The sequence below is a fragment of the Quercus robur genome, chromosome 12, assembly GCF_932294415.1.
Source record: "Quercus robur chromosome 12, dhQueRobu3.1, whole genome shotgun sequence".
Classification (NCBI taxonomy): Eukaryota; Viridiplantae; Streptophyta; class Magnoliopsida; order Fagales; family Fagaceae; genus Quercus; species Quercus robur.
The window spans coordinates 11,190,211-11,206,082 of NC_065545.1; the positions used below are offsets into that span (position 1 = coordinate 11,190,211).

Sequence of the window (15,872 nt, forward strand, 5' to 3'; positions counted from 1 at the left end):
AGCAATTGTCAGGGAGGTTTTGTTTGGTCAGAAATGTAAATACCTATTTAAAGAGCATGACATATGACAAAATCTCTAGCTGGCACTTCTAAGGGGATTATTGGGTTCTGAAAAAGGCCTGGAGAGCTTTGATTCCTGTTACAGCAATATCAAGCTGATGAGGACTTGCCCCACTGATGATCTTTTCAGTATCCTCAATAAACATTGGTTGGCACTTCTATGTCATTTGAGCTATAGTCATCATGCTTGCTCATCACCTACTGCAAAAAGATTCAGGCTCTGTGCACTAAATTCCTCATTAGCCCTCGACATTTTCATGACTAGTTCAATCTCTGCCAACTTTTTGTGACCTGATGAGTTAAAAATCTTCTGCATATTTAACTCATCAATGTATGTATCTTTCCTCTATCTCTTACTGTGTGAATCTCCTAACTATTTATGGTAAAATTAAGCTATCTATTTATGTTAAAATTTTATCGGAAATTAAAAAAATTATTAATACTTTTTCAATTCATGATAAAAATTTTTTAAAAAATGAATAATTATTGTGTGCCCTTAAGGCACACATTAACAAAATCCTTTAATTATATCATAGTTTGTTAGAACATAACCGCTTTTTAAAGCATGTCTTCCAACCACCAGTACTGTACTAAGAACATGTTTCGAGGGCTTGCAAGTTGCAACTATTTCTTATCTAAAGTTGCAACTATTTCTTATCTAAAAGTGGACAGGTGCCATACTAACAAAGCAGTTTGAAGGATTACTTTGTCCTACAGATCACCGACCTATATATATGTCTATCTGTATATTAACCTAGTTGTTTACTACTTTTTGTGAGGAGTAGTCATGAATTGGGGTCCATTTGAAACACACCTGGCCAACCAAGCTATAATTTTTCGCTTTTTGGTATTTCCTGTTAAAGTCACCCATTAACTTGATATAAACCCTCCGTTTCAATATTGCTTTAGGTCTCAAAATAATGTGGTTGAGGGCCAAAGCAACCAGTCCCTGTCGTGAATCGTGATCGATTACAATTATAAACCTATTATAATATAGATTACAGTAAAAATCCCAGGTCTCAAAATATGTTTCTCGTACCTTTTATGGTGATGTATCATCACATTTGTACGATCACTTCTAAATGGATCGTATGTTGCATGATTGCCCAGTTACACGCACTTGCCATCCCAAGGGGCCCTACATGTAAGCGCTCGTCTCGGAGAACTTATTTTTGTTCATTTCTTGGGATTAAAACATAATTAAGTTGGGCAAAAGTACAATTGTATTTAAGTTGGGCAAAAGTACAGTTGTATTTAAAAAAAATATAAACGGGTTTTAGATATATTGAATAATTTAAAAACAAAATGAATTACAACAAAAAGTTGAAGAAGGAGCTAAGTTTTGTTAAGTATTGAATTTTTGAGATTGAATCAAACCTACAAATAATGTTCGGGCTCAAACTCATCAAAAAGTCAAAAAAAAAATCGAACTTGGCTTGGATCACTTGGTTTGATTCATTAGTAAAGTCGAATTCAAGCTCAATACTAAGATCATAATTGAACTCTAAATCAAGTTTTATGCTTGAGTTATTCAATACATACAAGTATATTATCAGGTCCATATCCAACTTATTATCGAGTATATTTGTTTTGGACGAGTGTTCTCATGAACTCCATGTTAATTAAAATCTTAATAAGATATGAGTTTATATGCCAAGCTTCATATCAAGCTTATTACAAAGCTCATACATGAGCTTTGACTTAGCTATTGTTTTGTATCAAGCCCTAATGTTCTAGTATGAACAATTTTTTTTTTTTTTGGCTTAGACTCGGCTCATTTATAAAACAAATAGGCTCAAATTTGACTTATTTATAAACAAACAAACATAAACGAGGTTTTTATACAACCAAACCCGAATGGTTTATATAGATTGGTTCATTTAAAACCCTAGTACTACTAACAATTGGGCATTAGGTAGTAATCTTTTATGCCAATATTTTATTTTAAGAAAAAAAAAAAGGAAAGGAAAAAGAGAGAGCGTAATTATCAGTCGGCTGGGAAAACTTCCTTAAACAAGATTAATAGTGCTAAATGTGCTTATCAACATTATGGAATCAAACACCACTACTAATCCAAAATTATGGTTAATTGCTGAGCTAGCCCACCTGATTTTGACATTCAACCAACTTATTATTCTCTCTACTACGCAAAGCTGACTGTTGTTGCAGTCATTCACAAATAAATACATCTGATATGCCACAACTATGTTAGGTAGTACCATAGTAGGTGGATAATGTAGTGTATAGACATTGAAAACAACTATTTACTTGATCCTTTCTTTGAAATATTTCATGGTATGCATTGTAGAGATTCATGAAGTACTACTAGATATATAATAAATCCTAAATAGTTTGAGAAAGTGAAGTGAAGTAGTCTGACTTTTTGTTCTGAGGAACTACAGCTGCCAAAGCTTCCATAGATCAGTCACAGCTTTGGAGGGTGAGTTCCGAAAGGTAACTTAATTGAAGAGTGAAACTTTTATAAAGTAATAATTGTATCAAAGGAGGTGATAAACTGAAGTAATTTCATATATGGTTTGTTACACAACTTTTTGTGATTAATGACTTTGATTTTCGTCCGCGTGATGAAAGCATTTTCACAAGATATTAACCATCGGTATGTATCATGACTATTGTCTACAATGGTAAATTAGTCCAAGACAATGGCATACATACACTCAAGCATGCATCAAGTTAATTAATCCATTGGATTACCAATGTATCACTGAAACTACAGTGCAACATCATGCTCAAAGTTGGTCTCACTGTTTAATTATGAACATAATTAGGTCCACTTGGGAAAAGTGCCTATCATCATCAGCAACACATCAACATTAAAGCATATATACATACATACATACACAAAACGAAAGGAGAACACAATATATATATTAGGGTTCTCCGGCCTTGTTCCCCTCGTTAATTTGTAATTACTTGATTAACAGATCTTAGAGTCAGCCATGAGTAGAGGCGGAAGCTATGGCGGCGGGCAGAGTTCCTTGGGCTACCTGTTTGGCTCTGATGAGCAACCAAGTACCGCTTCTCCTCCACCACGGCCAGTTAACCCTCCTCCATATGGTATTGATAGTACTGCTCCTACTACTACTACCACAGAGAAGCCTCCTGATAGTCGTTCTCCTACAGAGAAACAAAAAGTTTCAAACAACTATCACCGTGCTCAAGGCCAAAATTCAGGAAACTTCATAACTGTAAGTTGTTGTTGTTGTTTTTTGTTTATTTATTTATTTTTTTTTTAATTTAATTTATGAATGATCTATGCATAAGCATTTGCACCTTATCTTACATACAATTTATTTTATTTTATTTTCTGCATAACACTTCAGGATCGTCCATCAACAAAAGTGAAATCAGTTCCTGGAGGAGATTCATCTCTCGGTTACTTGTTTGGAGATAAGTAATATATATCTTTTTCTCCAAAAACTCTAGCTCTAATATGGGATGATTTGGTGCAGCTGTTTTGTGGGTTTTGATTGCTATGTAAAATAAGGGACTCAGTTCCCATCAGTGTTGGAGTTGAGAATTAATATGGTTTTTGAATTTCTAATAATATGTGTGTGGATTGTCTAATGATGCAGATAGGTCAGTCTGTACATGAAAGTAGTGAGTTCATGTCCTACTGTCTATAATAAGGAAAAAGTTCTTGTCAGTGTGTGGATTTTCAGATACTTCAATTATTATAACACTCTGATGAACTTTGTTGATGGCCATATTTGGAAACAATAAAGTGAACTTTCCATTTTAGCTTCCTGTTGATACCTCTTTCCAGATGTAGACATATTATTTATTTAACGAGTAATTACTCTTTTATTTATTTTTAATCCTTTCTGTATTTTTTACTCTTTCCAAGAGATTTATCTATGGATTTGTCTGATCATATATGATGCCAACCAATTAAAGGATTTACTAGCTAGCTGTTTGTGTCTGAATTAAACACATACATTTAATGAATCGTTTGTGTATGTTACATGGCCATAGAACCATTTAACTGTTTTTTAAATGGGATAGAACCAATTAATTAACACTTCCATTTGAGTCTCAACCACTTTTACTCTTTGGCTTATAGTAAGAACCTTTCTTTTTTGGGAAAAGAAAATAGTAAGAACTTTTTTTGGAACTGAGCTTGGAGGTTTTATATATTTTCTTTTCCTTTACCCTTTCTTTATTGTTATTAAAGAAACTGAAGATTGTGACATGAAATAGTTGCATATGATTCCAAAAAAGAAAGAAAGAAATAGCTGCATATATAGGCTTGCCAATCAGAGTGAATTGAAGTTGATGCATTCACTTGCATATATAGGCTTGCCAATCAGAAATTTAATAGGTGAAGTGAAGTTCATGCATTCACTAAAATAGTTGAGCTGCTTCTTTTGAATTAGTTTGTACTATATCTTTTCTATTGCTATTGTTCTGGAGTTCAATTTTGGTCTACATCAAAATTAATTGGTATCTTAATCTAATGATAATGAGCAATTATCAAAAGCGGATGTCATAAACTAAAATTATCTCTCAAAAAAAAAAGCTATCATCAAAATCAATATGATATTTAACTTAACATAATTGTGTTATAAATTTCCTATAATATTCCACATGAGTGTAGTACTTCATCGTGGTCAATGAGATATGTCAATAAAATGACATTTGATACGTTCTATATATTTGACCATAAACATTAGGAACTAATTTAATTAGTTCATTATCATACCGATGAATAAAATCATCAAACCCCATATATAAAATATGCAAATAATCAGATGAACATGATCAATCAAGAAAAAGTGCTAAAATTTTTTAATACATTCATAAATAAAAAATGTTTATATTCTATATGTTTGTTATTTAGTTTGTTGGGATAATAGTTTTAAATGATTAATTTTATCATTTTTTTTTATCAGTTTAAGCCTTATGGACTATTAGTAATTTATCAGAACTCACAATCAACTTATGATTAAGAATTGAATGTATATGTCATTATTCAACTGGCTGCAATAAGGATTGTGGTCAAGAAAAAGAAATTTTTGATATTCTGGTCTAATATCTTCATAGAACTATCAGATTGGATTTGTTTGCACTCAAAATCACTGCTTTTTTTTGGGAGTTCAGAAGTAAAATAGATGTGAACAAATTCTTTTGAAAAGAAAAGAAGAAAACGATACACTGCAGCCAACAAGAGCTATCCCAATTCCCATGCATTAGATGAGCTATATATCCCAATTCCCAACTGGTATGGTTAACACCATGGAGGTTTGAAATCATGATATGAGGTCTCAATATGTGCTTGCAACCACTATGCCAACAGTCATTTGCTGTTAGCTTTTGTTTCCCACACAATCAACCGATTGTTCCACAAGTTAGTTATATGACAGATAAGTTAAAAAGTTACAATAATGAAGAGCTGTCAAGAGTAAAGCCTCATACCCGAGCATATTAGCTTAAGTTCATGTATATACAAAAGCATGCAGACTTATTTAATGCTGATACCTGATCAAAGATTCAATAGGGACAAGTACTACAATAAATACACTGATGTAACTGCGTAACCAGGGCTTTAGCAGTAATTAATTTCGTCTATAACGGCAATTGAGCTGTTTGATATGAAAACGAACTGATGCCTCTTAAAATATGGACCTATTCTACTATGGTTAGAGCTTGGATGTTTTAAATGTGTATAGTTCCAAGAAGACATACTCATTTTAGCAATTTTAAAGGAAATTTTATAGAAAACTATAAGACTCGTTATACTCTATGGTATGGTATGATATAAGGTTGTTAAGAAGTGGAACGTAGCTGAAATTAGAATATTACTAATAGTGATTAGTGAGAAGACAAAAAAATATAAGATTAAAGATTGAAATCATCTACTTGTAGTTTGGTTTGGGGTAACTTCTATTGAGGAAAAGATATCATAGAAATGCGTAAGATGGTTTGATCATGTGTAATAAAGACTGATTGGTACTAGAAATTGTCTCAAATTCCTTGGTGTGGAAGAAAGTGAATTTTCCTTTATATAAAAAGAAAATTTTAAAGAAGAAGCAATTGAATATTTATCTTATCTATAAGAATAAATTAAAGCCTTATAAATAGGCGTTGCAAAGTGTTTAGTGGCTTTAGCCTAATGGTCCTCCCATATGGAGAGAGGAGAAAACTCCTAAAAGAATATAAAGTGAGTTTCTTTGAAGAGTAATTTGAGTGTCTGTCTATTTTTGTATGAGAGTTGTTGGCCGTATTAAGAATTTGGGATTGTGAGTTTGTGTATGAGGTTTATGAATTCGTTTGTATTTGTGAGGGGTTTTATTTATTTTTTAGAAGATTATGAGTGTTATGTGTGAGTATGGAGTTTGGTTAATATGTCAGGTTTTGTTGAGTGTGGATGCAATCTATATTATTGATAGTAGATTTTGGTTGATGTTGCACATTTGTATAGACTTGGAGTTGGCCAAATCACATTAAATAGTGCTGTCTTATGTGAACATGTTCGTGTGAAAATATTCTTTGTAGTCTCATATCATAACAATTAATAGGTCAGTAAAAGTAAGTGGTTTAATTAAATTGAAGGAATAAAAAGAGGTAGAGAGATGCTAGCTTAAAATAGTTAAGGGCAGAATTATTGAGGAAAGATATGTTAATTAAAGAAGTATGTATATAGATCAGATGTAATGAGGATAAATGGTATATATTCCGATTAGTTTATGTGACTCACCGACCCGAATTTGATTGGGATTAAAGTTGAGTTGAGATGCTATTTGACTGAAAAGAGCAACTGTCGACCTTTCTTGAAATCTCTTTCACAATCATCCTTTAGAATAATACTTACTGTACGTATACTCTGCATGCAGTAGATGGGTTAGAGCACCATAATAATTAAACTGAAAATTTTTGTTAATGATTTGTTAAACACAAATTTTCGTATCCTTCTCAGAAACGAAAGGATATGGTTCTGGATACTGCATATGGTTCAGGATAACAATGTTCTTAGTAATCAGAATAAGCTTTTTTTTTCCTTTTCTTTTTGAAGTGACGTGAATATGTGCTTAGATACAACAAATGCTTCACAGTATATGTAGTGGAAAGGCTCATTCCTTGCCAGTGTCAAATTCAAAAGTGCGCAATGTTCTTAATTAAGTTACTTCTGTTGTTAACGACTACATTTATGTGTTCATGGGAGGCTGCTTCCATTGCTTTGGGGATGTTAAGCATGAGATAAATTAGGTTAAGGACACAATTCTCTGAGGTTAACATGCTTAGCTGTTGATAGGGCAGTAGTTTGGGGCTCTCGTGGAGTCTCGTCAGCCACTGAAAAGTTTAATCGTGCCAGACCAAGTAATCAAATGGTATTGATCAAATGGTAGATTGACAAGAAAAATGAAACCTGCAACAGCAAGAGAAAGTGTCATGGTGTCTCTCTTGGCTTTGAACGTTAATAAATCCTTCTTGCTTATATCTTAAATGGTGCCTTAGCACCTGATTGATGATGCATAACACAATTAAGGTTGTGTTTAGAACTTCTATTCAGAATGCATTACACGAGTAGTCATTCCAAACGCATATTTATTGGCAGTACTGCTGACCAAGTAATCATATGCAGTTGATTAGAGTTAATATTCAATATTCAAGAGAAAAATGAAATGGGCACCACCAAGAGTAAGCGACATATCTTGGCTCTCTGGACTCTGATACCTTAATCAATGGCACCCCACCATCTGTAGAGCTTGGCATGAATAGATTCTATTGCCAGTCGAAAACTTCCAATGGCATTGAAGCCTACATATATGGCTGCATTTGACATAGAATCTTATTCCTAGAATCTCATGCTTGTCATTGGAAGATTCTTTTATTTTATGTTTGTAATTTTCGGGATTTTAAAAAATATGATATGAGTCCCTTGTTTGGGAGTGCTTTTAGAAAGTATGGTCAGTCAAAATTGAGTAAATTGTAGTATATATGATATATAGTATGTAGTAATCAAAATTGTTTTTAAAATGTTTTTCCTTGTGAAGCAGGTGTTATGGGGCCTTGATATTGACTTTCAAGAAGTAAAACAGAAAATAAATCCAATCTATCATCAATCAAAGGTGTCATTAGAGTTAGTTAAGAAGTGTAATAGTTAATAGGAAAGAAAATGGTAAGATGAATTTTCTATTTACTATGTAACATGCATATATCACTTCACTGCATATTAAACATGTACCAAGATACAAGGATATAAATCCAAATATATATAATTATAATTATAATTAACCTAGTTCCTAATTATAACTATATAAGCAGTTGATTATTTACATCTAACTCAAATTAATTAATATGAATTTTAAATCAATTTTCCTTTAAACATGAAATTGATCTGGAAATCTAATTTAATTTATTTTAAATTTCAACACAATTTATATTTATATTTTATAATACTCTTACAATATTTATTTGTGTAGGTATCCTTTTTTTTGTTTACTGGTATTTAATTACTTGATAAAAGCAGTTAAAGAGTTCTGTACAAAAACAAGGGGTCATAATCTACTAGTGCCTGTTCCCCTTATATTATATTCAAAAGCCTACCTAGCAAACATTGGATAGTGCTAGTATTCCTTCACTCGTTCCTCCTGCATTTTGGAGGATTAATACATAATCAGTTATCACACAGTATAATAATCAATATGGGTTAGTGAATATTAAAATTAAGGTTGGTTTTTTTCATGGCTTAACTTTCATAGACTTGGGACATATCGAGTGAGCAAATCTGCGGGTTTGACACACATAGCATTTTGAGCAAGAACCAATGAGTAGGTGAGAAGATGGGACAAGTCGAGTGGTGCACTTTGTGGGTTTTTTTCATGGTTGTTTGTAAGCTTAAGAGCTTTTGAGTTTGTGGAAGATGGGATGTAGAAAATTTGTGGAGGTATGGTCGAACTTCAAAGTCCAGTTTTGTGAGTCCCAGTCGTGATGCCTTGATAGATTTTGTGACCATTGAAACCTTTCTGTGGTAGCCACTCTTGCTTTGTTTCGTGTACTGAAACCTCATTCAGGCTACTGTTTAGGCTTGAGCCTTTGGTTTTTCTCTCATGGTCATAGCCCCTTGTCCCTTGATTTGGGCTTTACCAATTTGATGTCGCTTAATAGGAAAAAATCATGTTGGAACACTTAGGCCTTGTTTGGATTTTTTTTTTTTTATCACTTATCACTCTTCACTCAATTTCCGCCACTCGCCACTCATCACTCATCACTCATCACTCATCACCCATCACTCATCACTCATCACTCAATTTTTCACACCCGTTTGGCATCATCACCCAATTTCCATCACTCAAGATTTTTTACACTATTTATGGGCCCCACACCTGTCACTTTGTCAGTTTTTTTTTTTCCCCAATACCCAAACTCACCGAATCCAGTAAAAAAAAAAAAAAACTGAACCTAGAAACCGAAACCAGTGAAAGAACAACTGCACCCCAAAAAAAAAAAAAAACCCCCAGAAACCGAACCCAGTGAAAAAAAAAGAAAAAGAAAAAGAAAGAATTGAACCCAGCAAAAGAACCAAAAAAAAAAAAAAACCCCAGAAACCGAACCCAGTGAAAGAAGAAGGAAAAAAAAAACAAAAACAAAAATACACAACCAATGGAGACCGGTGAAAGAAGAAGAAAAAAAGAACCCAGCCAACGTGAAAGAAGAAGAAAAAAAAAAGAAAGAAGAAAGCCAACGGAGACAGTACTGAAAGAAGAAAGAAAAGTGGAGAAGAAAGGAAAAAAAAATGGTCAAAAGTTGCGGCTGTGGGTCCCTTTATGTGTGTTTATTTACGGAAATGTCATTGAGTTATGAGTTATGGAAACTGAAAACAACCAAAATGTGTTTTCAATTTCCATAACTCATAACTCAAAAATCAGAGAATTGAGTGATGGAAACAGAGTTATCATTTGCCAAACGAATATTGAGTTATGGGTCCCACCATTTTTGAGTTATGAGTTATGAAAACTGAGAATTGAGTTACCAAAATTGGAAATCCAAACAAGCAGTTACTAACCCTTGTAATTGTTCGACTGGATTCTTGCGATACAGACAAATTTCTCCCACAAACCAAATCTTCAAATCACTCTCAACTAATTTGTGCGGCAAATAGACCAAATATGAAGATATCACTTACAAACCCAACTAAATTCATAAATAAATCTAATGACCCCATTTTATAATCGGGAAAAAATAATTCAATTTCTACTTTCTAGTATTAAGGCTAAAATTGTCATTTCACAAAGCCAAAGAAATAAAAAGGTCATTTCATGCCACTAAAAGAGAAATCGAGAGTTTGACCTAAAAGACAACCCAAATTTCTAAGGTCAAAATGGTCGCTTCTCACACAAAATTGGGGTCTCGACTTGAAAAAAAAAAAAAAAAAAAAAAAAAAAATCCCACAAACACCAAAACTCCTAATGGTGTGTTTAGATGATATGATTTGGGCATTTGAATTTAGATTTTGGTGATTAAAATTCAAATAACTTGTTTGAAAAGTTTAAAAAAGATAAAGAATTTGGATTTGACAAATCTACCAGGGATTTAAAACCTTTAAAATATTTGGATTTGAAATAACTTCTAAAATTAAAGGATTTGAAATCAATGCATTTTAAATCTATTAATTTAAAATCCAAATTCAAATCCAAATTTAAGTTCCCAAACACAACCTAAGAGACTTTGGCAGGCTTAAAATCATCACCAAGAAAACTCACTTCACTCTTGGAAGGAAGTCACCCCTACAACCCTTAGACTCCTACGGGCTAGGTTTGAACTAAATGAGAGTTAGACTTTCTCCTCAAGAGAACAAACTGGCTACTAAGAGAGGGAAGGACTCTCGCCTAGCTAACGGAGTTCACGAGGAATCAACTTCAAATAGTGAAGCAAGGCCTCAAACATCAAACTATATCTTATTGAATAATCTAACTGAAATTCTTTGTCAAGGATATTGAGGGGGATGTCTTATCATTTTCACATCTAATTACCATCTTTTCATCACTAGAAAGAAGCTTCCAACCATTTGATGATCCTCATGAAAACATGAGTCCCAAAACCCTTCAAAATTGTCTTTCACTACATATTTTTTGAACCATAAAATTCAAGTCACTAAATTTCTTCTCTCTGACCAGAATCCACATCAACAAAATCACTCCTTGAAAATGACTTTTGACTGTCATCAAGCTGAGACATCAAAGTCCTAGTTCCTCTAGGCAATTTTTTTTTTTTTTTTTTAATGAATAATCACCCCAATTTATTAGAATTTTTGGTTTTGATAAAAACTTGATCATATATGATTTTCTTTCTCCATGTATTTTAAGAGATGGGTTCAAGTTACACCTGATGTAACTTGACAAGAGTTACACCATTTGTAGACCATAGATTTGTAATTGATCTAATGGTTAAAAAAATAATATTAAATGCTAATTGACTTACACCTCATTCACTTAATTAATAGCAATTTTGTTTCTCTCTCCTTATTTATTATTTAAAACCTTTTACATATATTCCTTTTTTTGCCAATGACTTTACAAATATATTTGCAATACATTTTTTTTTTGGTTGAGTTCATACTACTCTTTTTTCTTTTTTCTTTTTTTTCCTTCTTTTAAGCTGGTCATACTCTTATAGTCTTATCAATTGTGAATATATATCCTGTCTCCTTAAAAATAAATAAATGGCTAAGTGTTGTTTAATGACTGACCAAGCTTGTAATTTTTTGATCTGAGATAGAATTTAATCTTCACATAGACAATGCGAGACCAAGGTACTCTGTATTTCCCTCAGCAGTTTTTAATCTAATGACTGACCAAGCTTGTAATTTACCCGATGCCACTAGTGCTAATCTAATTTCTGTTAGATTTTTTGTCCCTTCAGAAGATGTGTCTATCATTCGCAATTGTAAATGGGACGTGGCTGGGTTCCTCGAGCTATTTGGATGCCTTTAACTAGGCTTTCCATCTAATGTCTTGCAAAAGTTTGAAGAGAGCTTCCATGACTGAAATTAATTGGGCTTCTGACCTGGATTTAGTTCGAGAAGTAATATATGACACTCGCATCCATTTTCTGTTCGTGCACTCAGGAACTCATGGAAATATTTTGAACCATCTGCTGATGTATTTGAAGATTTATGAGAGTATAAAAGACACTAGTGCAAATAGGCTACACAGCCAACCCGTGTGCTCTTTTTTACCACCAAAATAAATTCTCTTTTGGCCAGCACACAACAATTTTCGTATCAAAGCTAAATTTCTATTCCTATAAACTTGAACCATAAACTTTGTCAGCAAGTTCAAGTGAATCTACTTTCAACTATACCCAAAACAGGGTTCCTATTCTCATGAGTGAGACCTATGTTTAAAGTTCACAATTGACAGACTTTTCATCTTACAAAATTTGTGGGATAAAAGTGAAGAATATAATTTCGATCGGACTAACTAAAATTACCTGATTAAAGAGAATGAGAAATAAAAAAATTACTGGGTGATTGCAATACTCATGGGAAAAATAGTAACACCAATGAACCCGTGTTTTTGGCAAAACAACCACTTATTTGGGCTGAAACAATGAGCAGCACACTAGAGGAGACAACTTGTCAACTACAAACATGTGAAGGTAATACCATGGAGTTTCTTTTATGTGAAAGAATAAGCCCATTGTGTCCTAACAGCAACAATTATATCCACTCTCCATCCAAGTTTGCAAAAAAAGCACAACAATTCCAAAGCTAAGGTTTACTTAAAAATGATCTAATAGGAATATTTAAGATATTTCGGGGAAATGTGTAGTACGAACTCAACCCAAAAAAAAAAAAAAAGTATTGCAAATATATTTGTAAAGTTATTGGAAAAAAAAAGGAGTATATGTAAAAGGTTTTAAATAATAAATAAGGAGAGAGAAACAAAATTGTTATTAATTAAGTGAATGAGGTGTAAGTCAATTAGCATTTAATGCTATTTTTTTAACCATTAGATCAATTACAAATCTATGGTCTACAAATGGTGTAACTCTTGTCAAGTTACACCAGGTATAACTTGAACCCATCTCATATATAATTAGTATATATACACACACAATATTATAGTAATAGTATACCGGTGCAATGCATAGGCTAATAATTAAAAAACATTTGTAAATTGTAAGCCAAAGAAATTATTTTAATAACACAATTAAAATTCAAAGATAAAATAGATGACATAAATAAAATAATAAAATAGCTTTAAAATACGAGATGAGTTCAAGTTACACTTGGTGTAACTCTAAAGAGTTACACCTTTTTTAAACCATTGGATTTAAGTAGATCCAACGGTCAAAAAAAGACCCTCATTAATGCTAACATTCTTACAAGTATCTCATTAATTATCTCTTATTTATTGCATTCAATACATATCTCTAAACCCAACAAAAGAATACATCTGACTCTCTCTCTCTCTCTACGTTTGGTGTTCAAGCCTTTTTCTCTCTGTTTGTCTCCGTTTGCTACTCCTCCTCCACCATTGTTCTAGGTTGCTGCCAGAAAAAATAAAATAAAATAAATCGCATTAACGTGTTGTGAGTGCTCTGTTTCTATTGTGAGTGCTCTCTCTCTACATTTGGTGTTCAAGCCTTTGTTTCTCCATTTGTCTCCATTTGCTGTCCTCCACCATTGTTCCAGGTTGCCACCACAAAAAAAAAAAAAAAAAAAAAAAAAAAAAAAAACCACCGATTCACATTAACGTGTTGTGAGTGCTTTGTTTCTATTGTGAGTACAAACACATTAAAGCTCCACCATTGTTCCACCTCCACCATTGTGAGTACTCTGTTTCTATTTTTCCTTTTTTTTATGTTGTGAGTGCTCTGTTTTTTTTTTTTTCCCCCTTTTCTGGAACATAGTAAATGGTTCACAAAGAATCATGTGGCAATACAGATTTGTTAAAACCATTGTATGTGTAGTAAATTTAGAGAAACTTACACTGTGGCTTACATCGTTGGTAGTTCCCTAGTTACATCCCCAAGTTGTGAGTGCTCTAAAAAAAACTAACACTGTGACTTACACTGTTGAATAGTTGAAGAAATTGATAAACAAAAGACATCAGTGAAACTAGACATGAACATATTAATTCTTTTTTTCTTTTGCGAGAAAGAGACATGAACTTATATAGGTGGCTGATGATGATACAATAATAGACAAACAACAATTTGCCAACCAATTAATGATTTTGATGATGCAACTGCTCTGGAGCAATTTAATAAAAAACATTATTTGGTAGAAATATCTAGTTTTCATGTTCCAAATCCGTAATTAGACTGATGGAATATATATATATATATATATATATATTTTTTTTTTTATTTAAAAAATTTCATGTTTTCAAAGTCGAAATTGAATTTGAGTGTCAACTTGAGTGTTTGGTTATGATTATATACATTTTTATATCTTTGTCATATTTACAATTTCAAGTCAATTTGAGTGTTTGATTATGATTATGTACATTTTTATATCTTTGTCATTTTAAACATTTTTATTTAAAATGTTTGCATTTTTTTTTTTTTTGTTCATTATTTGTATTGGTTCTTATAGTTACTAAATCACAAATGGAATGTGAAGAGTTATATGATGCCCTAGACAATTCGAGACCATCAGAACAAGAGTTACCGCATGAAGATTTTGGTGATTGTGAGTTGAAATCCAAGCCATATGTCGGAATGCAATTTGACTCCCTTGATGATGTTGAAACTTTTTACAAAGAATTTGCCAAAAAAGAAGGTTTTGGAATCTGTATCCGTACGAGTAAAAAAGCACCCAGAAGTGATGATGTAACAAGTCGTATTTATGTATGTTGTAGTGAAGGGCAGCGCAAAACAAAAAATGCATTAGACAATGGTTTGAGTAGAGATGATGAAAACAAGGCCCGTAGAAGTTGCTTAAGTCTTAGAACTGGATGTGAAGTAATGCTTAGGGTCATGAAGAATAAGAAGTTGCAGAATTGGGTTGTGAAGGGATTTGACAACAACCACAATCATGGTATTATTAGTCCAAAGAGTGTGTCATACCTCTGATGCCACAAAAAAATGCCTACCGCTGCTAAGAGTCTAGTTGAAAATTTTGGTAAAGAAGGTCTTCCAACAGGAAAAGTTGCCATGATGTTCAATGTAGGTGACCAAACATTTACAAGTAGAGATTGTTGGAATCACTTGAGAGATGTTAGGGGAAAAAATCTAGATGTTGGAGATGCCTTAGTTGTCCTTAATTATTGCCAAAACCAACAAGCTCAAAACTCCAATTTCTTTTATGCAATTCAATGTGATGATGTTGGCCATATAATTTTTTTTGGGTGGATGCGCGATCAAGAATGGCTTATCAATACTTTGGGGATGTAGTGACATTTGACACAACTTACAAAACAAACAAGTATGATATGCCATTTGCTCCTTTTATGGGGTTAAACCATCATTGTCAATCAATTTTATTTGGTTGTGCATTGTTGCAAGATGAGACAGAACAAACTTTTGTGTGGCTATTTGAAACTTGGCTTCAAGCAATGTGGGGGAAGGAACCAAAATCTATTATTACAAATCAAGATTTAGCCATGGGTGCAGCTATTGCAAAGGTATTCCCAAGAACTAGTCATCGTCTTTGTCTTTGGCATATTAAGAAGAAATTTCCAGAGAAACTTTCCCATATATATCATAAGAATTCAATATTCAAACGTGAGTTTAAGAGATGCATACGTGAGTCACCAAGTGTGGAAAAATTTGAGGAGGCTTGGAAGAGCCTAATATTGACTTATGGCTTGGAGAGAAATGAATGGCTTGAAGGATTATATA

The 15,872-nt window shown here is 32.9% G+C and overlaps 2 protein-coding genes across 2 annotated transcripts; both read left to right on the forward strand.

Annotated features, from left to right (window-relative positions):
* Positions 1 to 2,925: 2,925 nt before the first annotated feature.
* On the forward strand, positions 2,926 to 3,821 carry LOC126709834 (protein SPIRAL1-like 5). Its single transcript, XM_050410182.1, has 2 exons — positions 2,926 to 3,268; positions 3,404 to 3,821. The coding sequence occupies exons 1-2, from the start codon at positions 3,020 to 3,022 to the stop codon at positions 3,476 to 3,478; spliced, it is 324 nt and encodes a 107-aa protein (XP_050266139.1). The 5' UTR covers positions 2,926 to 3,019; the 3' UTR covers positions 3,479 to 3,821.
* A 10,818-nt stretch (positions 3,822 to 14,639) lies between these two features.
* LOC126708127 (protein FAR1-RELATED SEQUENCE 5-like) lies at positions 14,640 to 15,104 on the forward strand. The gene has a single exon (XM_050407943.1). The coding sequence runs from the start codon at positions 14,640 to 14,642 to the stop codon at positions 15,102 to 15,104; it is 465 nt and encodes a 154-aa protein (XP_050263900.1).
* Positions 15,105 to 15,872: the final 768 nt, after the last annotated feature.